At 43.3% G+C, this 12,876-nt stretch overlaps 1 protein-coding gene across 2 annotated transcripts in view; it reads left to right on the top strand.

Annotated features, from left to right (window-relative positions):
- The window catches only part of tnrc18 (trinucleotide repeat containing 18), a 48,546-nt gene extending 35,951 nt beyond the window's left edge, over window positions 1–12,595 (top strand). For both annotated transcript variants that reach the window (XM_040123563.1, XM_040123561.1), the window contains 11 exons: window positions 407–541; window positions 1,216–1,357; window positions 1,443–1,560; window positions 2,351–2,426; window positions 2,631–2,739; window positions 3,082–3,198; window positions 4,253–4,405; window positions 5,492–7,299; window positions 7,428–7,664; window positions 7,956–8,030; window positions 9,367–12,595. In XM_040123563.1, coding sequence (XP_039979497.1) covers window positions 407–541; window positions 1,216–1,357; window positions 1,443–1,560; window positions 2,351–2,426; window positions 2,631–2,739; window positions 3,082–3,198; window positions 4,253–4,405; window positions 5,492–7,299; window positions 7,428–7,664; window positions 7,956–8,030; window positions 9,367–9,573 — 3,177 coding nt within the window. In that variant the 3' untranslated portion in view covers window positions 9,574–12,595. The remainder of the gene's footprint in view (window positions 1–406; window positions 542–1,215; window positions 1,358–1,442; window positions 1,561–2,350; window positions 2,427–2,630; window positions 2,740–3,081; window positions 3,199–4,252; window positions 4,406–5,491; window positions 7,300–7,427; window positions 7,665–7,955; window positions 8,031–9,366) is intronic.
- The last annotated feature ends 281 nt before the right edge of the window (window positions 12,596–12,876 follow it).

Below are 12,876 nucleotides of genomic sequence, written 5' to 3'. Positions count from 1 at the left end.
CCGACTTTTCTGTTACTGTTGCACTCTTCTGCTTTTCCTTCAACCTCTGGTTCCCTCACATCCTTTTGTCTCTGACACATCTGTGTTACTGTGTGTGTTAGAGAGAGAGGGAGAGAGAGAAAGAGAGAGAGAGAGAGAGAGGCTGTGTTTAAGTGTGTGTCACAGTGCCAGCAGGGTTTCCCAGTACTTCAGTCACTGCAGCACTCCCCTGCTGTCTGTGTCGTGTAGCTGACAAGAAAGGACAACTGCAGGCAGCCTGGCAACATCCCACCCTCTGTGTGCGCGTGTGCCTGTGTGCGGTTGTACGTGTGTGCGCAAGGATGAAAATCTGTCTAATATATCCTTCACGCTGCCATTCATTAATATACATGTTTTAACGCTGTGTGTTGTGACTTTTGAAAACCAGAAAAAGAAGCTGAAGGACTCTACCCTGCCTGTGAGCTTGTCCACTCTGTGCAGTCCAATCACAGACGGTCCTGTGCCTCTGAGCCTCAGCCCGTCACGCAAGAGCCAACCAAAAGCCAAGACCAAGGCCAGAGAGGTCAGTGGGATGATGGATCAGCTGCAAAGTCATTATGGATTGGTAGTTAATTATCCTGGCAAGGACAAAACCACGGAACATTTTAGTTACAGTTTTAGACCTAAATGTGCACATGTAATTTACTTTCTAGCATACTGTGTAAACACAAAAAAAATAAGTCTTGAGAAATTGACTGACTCCTTGTGTTGTAGTTAACACTTCGTTTTCTTGTTAAAAAAAAATAACCCTCTTGTATCATGTGATTTCCGCCCAAGTGTTGCATTTGCTCTCCCTCTGCCGTCAGCCAGAACTCAAGTTTGTTTTGGAAACACTGAATGCCACTGAAGTGTGTGCGGGGCTCTGTGTGGTGGTGAAACAGCTGAAAAAGATTGTGTGTAATGCAACAGTACAAGTACTGTAATATGTCACTGTTTCCCTCTGAAAAGTTAACATTTGGTGTGTCAGCCCCTGTAGTTTGGTGGGCTGCCACAAATTAACCTTAAGTAGCATCACCACCTTGCAAAAAAAGTGACGTTCATTCTTCAGTCAGTTGTTTGTAAGTAAGGCAAATTTCACTTATCACCCACTTTTGCTTTTTGAATATAAACTAATACAAATCAGGCAGTTGATTTTTATTTCACGCTTAAATGGGTACTTAATTGAGTGAAATTAAAGCCCTTGTGTTGTTTTTGCAGCCTTCCAGGGGTGCGGTGAGCCGGCTGATGGAGAGCATGGCAGCAGACGAAGACTTCGAGCCCAACCAGGACAGCAGCTTCAGCGAAGATGAACTCCTCCCACCGCGCAGCAACAGCGCATCAGAGAGGTCCTCCACACCTGGTCAGTACACGCAGACACTGTCTGGTAGTGCTTACACACAATAAATAATGAGGTGCATATTTATTGCATGGGTTGTTGTGTTCAGCTCCAGTGCAGTGTGTGTTGGATAAGGATTCTCTGGTGGACGGACTAAGAGTTTTGATCCCGATGGATGACCAACTACTGTATGCCGGACATGTGAACACTGTACACTCCCCTGACATGTGAGTACACACAAACAGACATACAAACCGAGCACCATGATTAATGTGCAGCGTTTAATAGAGGAAACACAGCCAACGGTTTGCAGTATTAAAAGCTGCAAATCAATCAGTGTGCCCCAGTTTTTTTCGCTCCAAAGTTTGCAGTCCTTGATTTGAGAAGTACCTAATATGGCTACACATCTGCAGATATAAACCGCAATGACCTGTTACAAAACCCTGTCAATTTTTCATATGTACAACACAGAAACAAGGATTTTAACTGGTCACGCTACAATTCATACATGCAGGGATGCCTACTATACTTTTTAGGATAGTTTGACATTTTGGGACCTAGTCTTTTTATCCTTTTTTGACAAAAGTTAGATGTGAAGATTGATACATACTCATGTCTGTACACAAAATATAAAGCCAAATCTAGCAGTTGGTTAGCTTAGCATAAAGAATGCTTAATTAAAAGAAAACAAACAAACTAAATCTCTGTTCAGACAGGATTAATATTCCAGGGGGTTGTGGGTATTAGCTGTTAGCGCCATGGCAACATTTTAGCCAGAGCCAAGGAATTATAGTCCTTATTTGTAAAAGACAACACATTCCCCAGCCTGCTACAGATCAAAGCAGACAGAATGAAGATAAGGACTCACTGCTGTTTCTGGCAAAGAGACTATTTATACTTCAGAGAAAGCTGATGTGATTTTGAATGCTGTCTGACAGTATCATAAAAAGCGCTAGCCCTTGCACACTGACCCCAAACTTTTGGCCCTCACCCTCCTCTGGTGATTCCTCCCTGTAGATACAGCGTGGTGGTGGAGGGGGAGAGAGGGAACCGACCACACATCTACTGCTTGGAACAACTGCTGCAGGAAGCTGTGAGTAAACCGGATCTCTCTCACACATGGTCCTTCTTCTAAATATTCCACATCTTTCTTTACTTCTGGTGATACATGAGATGTGAGCCACCTTGAGCAGTTAGAAAAGTGTTATGTACAAGTCCGTCATGTGAAATAATGATTGTGCATAAGAGTTGTTAGTGTTGTGTTGACATTTACGAGTTCTTCCTTATGTACGTGTAGATCATCGATGTGAAGCCTCCATCCGTGCGCTATCTCCCAGAGGGCACCCGCATCGCTGCCTACTGGAGCCAGCAGTACCGCTGCCTTTACCCTGGCACTGTTGTCAATGGTACAACACCCGCAAGCAAATGCATACCCACCCCTTATATGATATGATTCATAATCCACTTACATGGACAATTTAATTGTAGCTAGAAGCACAAACAAATGTAAAAGATCTAAACAGGGCTGCTCCTTCAATGTATATGCAGCAGAGTCTTATTTTGAAGTGTCAGATGGTAAGGAAACATAACTGGTCTGGGTTCTCTTTTCAATTCAGTGAGCCCTCCAGCAATGAACATGAGGGACTGGATGTGATAGATATAAAAATCAAAGCACAACTGATGTTTTATTTGCTAAAATGCGTAATTATCAAATGTTCACTGCTGACTGTTAATTGTTTCCAAAACAGGAAGTTCAGACATTGATGAGAATGATGATCTAATCACGGTGGAATTTGACGATGGCGACACAGGCCGCATCCCCCTCTCCCACATCAGACTGCTGCCGCCAGACTACAAAATCCACTGTGAGCACGCAAGCGCACACATGAGTTGGTGGACGATTCTGGAACAACATGTCATTCAATCATGATCTCATTATATTTTTCTTGTTGCCACTCTCGGTCCTGCGTTGAAATTGGGAAGGAGAAGGTGGATCAAACACACTTGCAGGAGATCGCACACACACACACACACACACACACACACACACACACACACACACACACACACACAAACACCTCTCATTGCACTTTCACATGCAGTCATACAGCAGATTTAAATTTAATTTTACCATTACTACTGGGTTTGAATCATACTATATATACTGTGTGTGTGTGTGTGTGTGTGTGTGTGTGTTGGGCGAGGCCTGTGATGTTGCCTGTCTGCATTTGCATGAATGCTATACGTGTGTTGGTGGTTTTAGCATAAGTGTTTTCCCAGTACAGTGCTACTAACTTACAGGTATTCCAGTGCACTGCTACACTTTACATTGGTGTTTGTGTGTATGTGCTTGTACTTCAAGCTTAGCGAAGACCAGTTTGAGTTTTAGACGTTGGGAGTGAGGACATTTTGGGAAAGTGAAGACATTTTGGCTGTTCCTCATGACTTCAAAGGGCTGTTTGAGGGTTTAGACTTGGTTTTAGAGTTAGGGTTGAGGTTAGGCATTTAGTTGCAATGATTAAGGTTAGGGTTAGGGGCTGGGGAATGCATAATGTCAATCAGTGTCCTAATAAAGATAGAAGTGTGTGTGTGTGTGTGTGTGTGTGTGTGTGTGTGTGTGTGTGTGTGTGTGTGTGTGTGTGTGTGTGTGTGTGTGTGTGTGTATACAGAGAAACAACATGAAGCACTTTGCTTCCAAAAATTAAAGTACTTCCAAGATGTCGAACCTTTATGAGGAAGTGAGCACTGCAGAGTGCACAGTCAAAAAGACATAATGGTGTCGACCAAAAACAGACAACATCTCACCTTTATTGTTTTTGGCTTTTCTTGTTAAGAAAGTAGAATACTAGCATCTCTAAGCATGTAGGTTAAATTCTCGAGATAAACCGTTAAGCCAGCTGGATCTCTGCATCTTTCCAGGCGCTGAGCCGTCCCCTGCACTGCTCGTGGCCAGCTGCTCCAGGAGGAGAGTCCGCAAATGCAGCAAGGAGGGCAAAGAGGCAGGAACAAAGCCAGAGGAGACCGCTCCAAAGATCAAAGGAAAACCTGGTCGTAAACCCAAACCCAAACCAGGTGAGCCGATCAAACTGCCTTCTGGAGATAGATAGATGGATTAATAAAAGTCTGTCAGGTGTCTATTGTCAGCTTGAGTCTAGTATCATCACTACTAACCCACCAACCTGCTGCGTATCCTACTGATAGATAATATCTTCTGAGTCTAATTCTACTTGTCTGTAATGTATCAGTGAAATCGTTGATAGAAATGGCAAGTTTCAAAGGAATGACCAAAAGTGTCCAATCTGTTAGAATTAGTAAAGAAAGAAATGGTTTCCCAGAGGTGGTGAAAATAATGGAGTGGATGCCTAAAGTAAAACTAATCCAACACACATTGAGTACTGCCATCACTTCTGCCTTTATTTGCCTTTTTTCTTCTTTGAGTAACTCCGTGGGACCAGTAAAGGACATCTCGTCACGCACTGGAGCCAAATGTGTTATAAAAAAGAGATGGATTTCACATTATTTGGCTCAGTGCTCATCACGGAAGCGCACCGTTCCTCTCCTTTACTTGTCCATTTAAGACAGTTAGAAATGTACTTTGTGTTGATTATCAGAAATTAAAATAGAAATGAGTTCCATGTAGCTTGTTGCTGTCCCTCACTTTTAACATATTTATCATAGAGACCATTAAAGAGCTAAACTCAAAAATACTTTTGTCATGTTTGACTTTTGATCAGTCTTTTTAAAACAACAGAACCAACAAAAATAGCTCAAAGCTCAGGCACATTTTTCATCAAACATTTCATATTTGATCACAGCTGTCATCTCAGATTATCAGTTTAATAAATTTGCTCAAAAAGCTTCTTTGGTGTTCCATAAAGCTCAGAGTATGTTATTCTGGCTGTAGTACATGGCATGTTGCATGTATGATTTGCTGACACTGGCCTTGTTTCGACTTGGTAAGCAGTTCTTAAATGCAATGTTTTCATTCCAGAATTGTTTCCTTGCTGATTTGTCTACAGTTCTCAGCATGTGAGGCTGCAGACCACAAAAATGATGAGGCCACACAGTGAAAATGTCAGCAATATCCAGTGTAAATCTATTTACAGTGTAGTTTGGCCAAAAAATAGGGTTTTTTTTTTGTTTTTTTTTTTCCCTCAGAGACCTCCATGAACCCAGATAGCCTGGAGAAAACTGATCCTCCACCTTCCTCCACCCAGCCTGCAGAGAGACCCCAGGCTCCAACTAAACAAGCCCAGGACAGGACCTCCTCTGTCCAGAAGGCAGGTCAGGAGAAGCCCCGCCCTGCATCCCGGCCAACAATGGGAACCCAGGCAAAACCAGGCCGCAAAACCTCCACCACGTCCCCCACAAGTAGCCCTACCCTTCCCAACCCGGTGCCCAGAAAGAGCAGCATGGCCCAGCCTCCTGCTTCTAAGCCAGCCCGCACTCTCCCTCCCTCCCTCTACCCCTCCACCTACGGAAAAGTCCTGACTGTGGATCTGTACAGCGAGCCCAACCTCAGCTCATACAACAACCAGCGCAGAGAAAAAGAGAATACCAGCAGTGTCAGTCCCACCAGCAACAGACCCATGTCCAGACCCATGGCAACATCTGCTGCGCCCAAGCCCAGTGCTTCATCCACACCAAGGGCCACCTCTGCCTCCACACCCAAAACCAAACCCTCCTCGGACCATCACAGCGGCTCCAGACCTAGCCTCAGCTCTGGACTCATACCCAGCCCAGTTTCCAGGTTGTCAACAGGCAAACCCAGCTCTTCTCTGACTCCCAGACCTTCACCATCATCATCATCATCATCGTCATTGTCATCTGTCCCAAGACCCAAACTAAAGATGCCAGCCGACCAGCTATCCTCCAGTTCCAGACCCAGCCCCATCTCCAGGCCCAAGCCTAGCTCGGGGCAAAGTGATGGGGGGTCAGCAGTGAGGCGGAAGCCCCTGTCTGCAGAGCCCCTGGTGAAGCTGGACCATGAAGGCGTCACCTCACCCAAGACCAAGAAGACCAAGGCTTTGATGTTACTAGAGGGTCGGGGCGTCAGACGAGATCACACCCCCGTTACCACGGCCTCAGCCAATCAGAAACTGCTAAAAGCTAAGCTGAGAACTCCAGATAGAGATACTAGCCTGCCAGAGAAAGACTCCACCTACAAAGCACCAGTGCTGTCTAAGGAGAAGGCAGACAGTCGTGGAAGAGGACAGGAGATGGACACCAGAGAGGAGAAAGTTAAAAAAGAGGAGAGAAAGGAGGTGGAGAAAAGAGAGGAGAGAAAGATGAAAGAGGAATCTCAGAGTAGCAGCAGCTCAGACTCTGAAGAAGAAGGTGAGAAAGGGAAGATGAAGAAAAAGAAGAAATGCACCTCCAGCTGCTCTTCCTCCTCTTCATCCTGCTCTGGTTCCTCCTCATCTTCTTCATCATCCTCATCCTCGTCATCCTCTTCCTCTACTGATGACTCCTCCTGCAGCTCAGATGAAGAGAGGACCCCTACGCCTCCACCAGGACCCATCTCCCTGCCTCCAGCACAGGACAAACCTAAAGAAGAGACAAAAGAAGAAGAAGAAGAGGAGGAAGAGGAGGAGGAAGAAGAAGAAGAAGAAGAAGAAGAAGGGGAGGATAAAGTGTTGAAGAAGGGGGCAGAGGAAAAATTGGAGGAGGAGGAAGAACTGTCACCTCCCTCACAATCTCCCTCCCCTCTGACCCCTGCTGCTCCCACTAAACCTGGTAAACCAGGCACTGGGAAGGGCTCGGGGCAAAGGGGCCGCCCTCCAAAACCAAAGCCCAGTGGCGGTGAGGGGAAAGTGGGGAGACCCAAGCGGAGAGAGGGAGTCCACCTCCCCACTACCAAGGAGCTGGCTAAACGTCAGAGGCTTCCCAGTGTGGAGAACAGGCCCAAAATTTCTGCTTTCCTTCCAGCCAGACAGCTCTGGAAGTGGTTTGGGAAACCCACTCAGGTGAGGACAGAAATGACACAAAATTAGAAAAGTTCATGGTTGTCATTTTAAAGAAACATTGTCTGTTCTGGCCCACGTATTGTTCCTTTAATATTGTAAACAGTTTGTCCTCTTATGACCACCTCCAGAGACGTGGTATGAAGGGCAAGGCCAAGAAGCTTTTCTATAAGGCCATTGTCCGTGGCCGAGAGATGATCCGCATCGGGGACTGTGCAGTGTTCCTGTCTGCTGGCCGGCCCAACCTGCCCTTCATTGGCCGCATCCAGAGCATGTGGGAATCCTGGGGCAGCAACATGGTGGTCAGGGTCAATTGGTTCTATCATCCAGAGGAGACAAACCCTGGCAAGAAACTCACTGACAAGAAGGTAGAAGTTTTTACTCATGGTCAAATAAAGGTCAAACTGTAAAGTGAATGCAACTAAACAGACCAGTTATGAATAATAAGTGACTTAATATAACCTCCTACAATCCTATTTATCTATTTGATACTCATTGAAATTATAGCGATACTGAATCCTTAAAAAATGTCATGAGCAGAGTGGATCATGACACTTGTATGCCTGATTCAAAAAAGAAATACCTACCAGAGTGAATATGTTTGTGTGTTTGGTTAGTTTGAAGTTTTTTCCTAAATTTAAGACTTGTTTCCTCTCCAGAACTGGGATCAGATTTGCAGTCAGTCTTTACCAGCAGCTCTGCACTCTTCTATCCAGAGGAAGGACTTCATGGAAGTAAGAGGAAAATGTATTATTTTACCTGTGCTTTCAGTTGTGCTCCTCAGACTTTATAAACCTGGTGTTTTTAATCTAACCATGGAAAAGACTAATGGGGATCTTAGACAGTATGGGACCTTGAAACTGACAAGTTATCGGACAAGTTAAAAATATAATAAGGATGTAAAAGGAAATATAAAGTCTTATATTCCTCCTTGAATCTACAATCAGTTGGTTTAAAAAAAAAAAAAAAAAAAAAAAAAGCATTTTATGGTTAGCTGATGAAATAAATTAAAATGTATTAAACTATTCTATTTATCTTTCACTAGCTCAATTTATTTTTCAACTCCTTCATCGGGAGGGGGGCTGCATACCATGCAGTGTATCATAAGAACTGGATACCAGACTCAAAGACTCCACCCACCTACTTGAATGAAAATTGCTCACCTGGTGCATAACCCAAAACGTTTTCTAGCTTCAGTGTTTGTTTCCACGTAGTGCAGCGCATTAGTGGTTCTCCTGCTGACCTTGCCCACACGCTCCTGCTGAACACATAGACTTTACATTGTGACTATATCACGAAAATAAAACTCTGTTTTCTAGGCTCTGGGAAAGTTTTACAAATCTAAAACTACAGCAGCCAGTGTCAGTAATGTTAATCATCCATATACTGTACTGTATACCACTCTAGCATCAGTGTATAAACTCTTGTAACACTTGCTAAAGCATTTTAGCAGGCAAGCTAATACAAACTAAGTGAGGTAGCTTCCATTGTGCTCCATGAAGATGACAAGAGACAAGCACTTGAAGATGAAGATCATGTTATGAAGATAGAATGGTGTCTGAACTTCCAAACAGTGTTAGCTAGATAACTTTTTTAGCGTTAGTTTTATGGCTAAAATGCTTTAGCTACTGTTATAAGAGTTCATACAATAATGTTACAGCAGTATACAATACAGTATATAGATGACATTACATTAGGTGGCTGGTGTTTTATGACTAAAGTTTTTGCTTCAGTTAGGTAGCCTGCTGAAACAGCTGATGTGCAGGGTGTTAGCTCAACTGGTAAATTAATGTTAGCTAACTAGGTTTTTGCTTTTTTTTAACCAACTGATTGGAGATTAAAGGAAAAATATAAAGCTTTCCATTTCTATTTACACTTACTTTTAATTATTTAAATGTATTTCCTATTGAGGTATTCAGTTATATTTTTGACTTGTCTGATAACATAATTTTGTTAATATATTTTGCCAGTTTGCGGCTGCATAGACAACAGGGAATGCAGTTAATTGTCGGGTAACAATTGGGTAGAAAACAAGTGTTTTGAATAAAAGTGTCTGTGTCTCTATCCCAGCGTGCCCTCTACCAGTCATCTCACAGTGACGAGAATGACGTGCAGACGGTCAGCCACAAGTGCCTGGTGGTAAGTGTGGATGAGTATGAGCAGATGACCCACACACGCCGCTACGCCGACAGCGAAGACCTCTACTACTTGGCGGGCACCTACGAACCCACCACTGGCATGATCTTCAACACTGACGGAGTCCCAGTCATTTGCTAAAACAAAAAGCAAACAAGCTACGAGTCGCTGAAACCAAATTCTGATCCAACTTACCAACTTTGGACCTCACTAGGAGTAAACCCAACCCATGATCTTTCTAAGTCTAATCACTGATCTTCATTCATGATGGATCTTTTCGCAGCCTTGACTCGATGAACTCAACCGCTCCAATACCATTATACACTTCAAACAGACTTATGAACAACTACTACTACTACAGAGACAGGAGACACTACAGACAGTATTAAAAGGAACAAGTCTCCTGAAACATTTGCACACACAGACTCCATTCACACATACTGTTTTGCTCGTTGTGTTGATGGAAAGTTTCAGAACATACACAAGTAATTCTGTCTCTTTTTACATGTAAATATACCCCACATAAACACAGACGCATATTTACACTCACATGCACAGACACATGTAAATACTCACCCCCATGTAACACACATACAGTTATATAGAGGAAAATATGAGTGTTTTATTTTCATGTAATAGATTTATGTCAGAGTACTTTTTTCTAAAGAGGTAAACAGTCAAGAAGCTTTAATGAACTGTGAATGATGATACAGGGAAGAGGCCTGTGTCTGTCCATCTGTCGCCCCCCCCCCTGGAGGACGGACAGACAGACAGACAGACAGACACACACGCCTGTGGTGTGACGTTGTGATTATGATGTTGCCGTTGTGATGTTGTAGTCATGTTAGTCATATAAATGTATCTACAGAACAGCAGGAGTGACAGACGCAAAAAGAGAAAGAGATGCACAGAAAAAGAGAGGTGGAGACTCCCTCCCTTGCTGTCCAACAGAGAGCACTTAAAAATACACTTAAAGTCTATCCTCCTTTAATTTAACCGCCTTCAATTCCCCTTGACAATCCTAACTCGGGCAGGCAAACTGTCCATGAGCTACTAAAACTTCTGACTCCCCCAGAGACTCAGGCTAAAGAGAGAGGAAGGAATCTTGTGCTATTAAATGCACTTCCCATTTTCATCTTTGAGTTCCTTATCTTAAAGGAAAAATCCACCCAGAAACACTTTAAACACTATGAAAGAAAAACAGCTGCTGTTGATGTATCTTGTACTTTGTTCTTTTGCCCATTTTGCACTGAGGTTGAACAACAACACAGGGAGAAATGGATCCTAGAGGAGGGCACCAGCTTCCTTTAGGCCTGTCTGGGGGTTTTGAAAAGCATTCTGGGAAACGTAGGACACCCTATTTTTGTAAGAAAAGTGGGGTAACCAAGTAAACTACAAAACTTGGCTCACAAATAACTCCATGAGTGCACTGACCAAGACAAGCTGGTATATTCACAGTGTAGCAGTCCCAGAGGGTGGATTTTTCCTTTTTTTTTTTTTTTTAAGGTGTTTTCAGGGTTGTAAACACTGCAGCCAGTCCAAGATTCATCAAGGTCATGGCACTGATATACTCTATAAAGCTGCCAGCACTGATTAGATGAACATAATTCAATTTTTAAGATGCATCTTCCACAGTTTGGCTTTATTCATTTAGTTTGGCTGCAGTGTTAACAACCTCTAAATGTCCTGTGTTAGATGTATTTTATATTTCTTTTGCTTCTGCTGTTTTATGGATGTCCATCTTACCCTCTTATGATCACATTTCGCCCTCCAAGCAGTCATATTTGACATGAGTGCACTTTGAATGAGCTCCACTGCAGAGGAGACTCTGTGACTGGGAGTTATGTATGTCTTCCTAGAGTATTTGCCAAACCCCCTCCCGCCGCTCTCGCTGCCCCTCCTCTGCATGCCGGTGATGCCTCTTCGCCCTTATTCACAAACACACAGACGTGACCACATCCCTTTTATACGTTGCTCTTTTTGGCTCTCTTAGCTGCTTATGAATTTTTTCTATGTGCCTAGTTTAACCGTTTTTAGGGTGAGACTGTTGAATGTCGTGCTCAGGGTTGTGAGCGTTTGGGTGGCCTTACTCTCCCAGGCCTTATGATAATGATTCGCCAAATTTCTCTTAGGTCCCGCCCCCCAGTCCCACCATTATCCTTGGCTCCTTTAGGTGCTGGGGAGAAATCAGACTGGTATTTTCTCCAGTCTGCTGACATTGGTAAACACTTTTCTTCTTTGTGATTTATATTTAAACAACCCTCCATTCCTGAGCTCTTAACCCACTTAGTTACACTATTGTGTATAGAGTGCGTATCAGATATATCAGTATCTATATACAGTATATAGTATACTGTATGTACAGTATATGTCTGTGATTATCATGTTGATTTTCTTGTATGTTTCTTACTATGTTGTCCTCTTTCTGCTTTACTGCAGAGATTGAAGATTGTCTTGTTGATATTCAATAGGTTTAATATTTTCTACTCTCTTGAGATCTTTTGATTTTGTCTGGATTTGTCTGATTTTATTATAGGCTATATCATATTTTTACTCACACTGAGATGACTGCGTGACGTCTCGAGGACGACCAAGACGTTAATGTTGTTAATGTGACATTGTCCCGATAAATGACAAAAGACGTCTGCCAGTATAGCAGCATTTCACATTTTTATAAAATCCAGACATGATAGCCACCCAGTAAAGATAAGACAAGGTTGATAATTTGCTGCTAGTCTGTTAGTATTGAAAGTGGTTCAACAGGTACAGAGTGACTCTATGTGCTGTTTTCTGAGAATACTCGATCGATTGATGCCAGAAAATCTTATTTGCTAAAGCCCAAGCTGCTCCTCCAGCAGCTGCTCTTATGTCAACTCCTTTCAGGCTGAGACCAGACAGACGATCGCCGCCTGACACTCAAATTTCTAAAGACAAAAGTTCAAAAGTTTTGGGTGACACTCAGCTAAACTGGATCTCCAGTTGATACCTCAGCCGTGGGAGTGTAATGTATAGAGGTGTTGTACCAGTGTTTGCAGAGTGAACAAGTTAAAGTGCCCCGTTATGTATCTTTGTTTACCCCTGGAGCTGCTAAAGCACTTTTTTTTGTCTGTCTGTCTGTCTGTCTGTCTCTGTCTGTCTGTCTCTGTGTGTGTGTGTGTGTGTGTGTGTGTGTGTGTGTGTGTGTGTGTGTGTGTGTGTGTGTGTGTGTGTGTGTGTGTGTGTGTGTGTGTGAGAGAGAGAGAAAAAAAGAGACTGATAAGACATCACACTCTTATTCCCTTGTATTAACACATATACACACACAAACACTTACACACCTTAGTAACCCTTTAAAGGTGTGTATTATTGCCTTCCAATCTCTATTTGCCCCCTATCTCCATCCAATGCCCAGCCTTAGGCCTTCAAACAGGGTCCAACACAAACAAACACACACACACCAACACT

The sequence above is a fragment of the Xiphias gladius genome, chromosome 3 (genome assembly GCF_016859285.1).
Source record: "Xiphias gladius isolate SHS-SW01 ecotype Sanya breed wild chromosome 3, ASM1685928v1, whole genome shotgun sequence".
NCBI classification, from domain to species: Eukaryota; Metazoa; Chordata; class Actinopteri; order Istiophoriformes; family Xiphiidae; genus Xiphias; species Xiphias gladius.
This window is presented reverse-complemented; position numbering and strand designations above follow the sequence as displayed.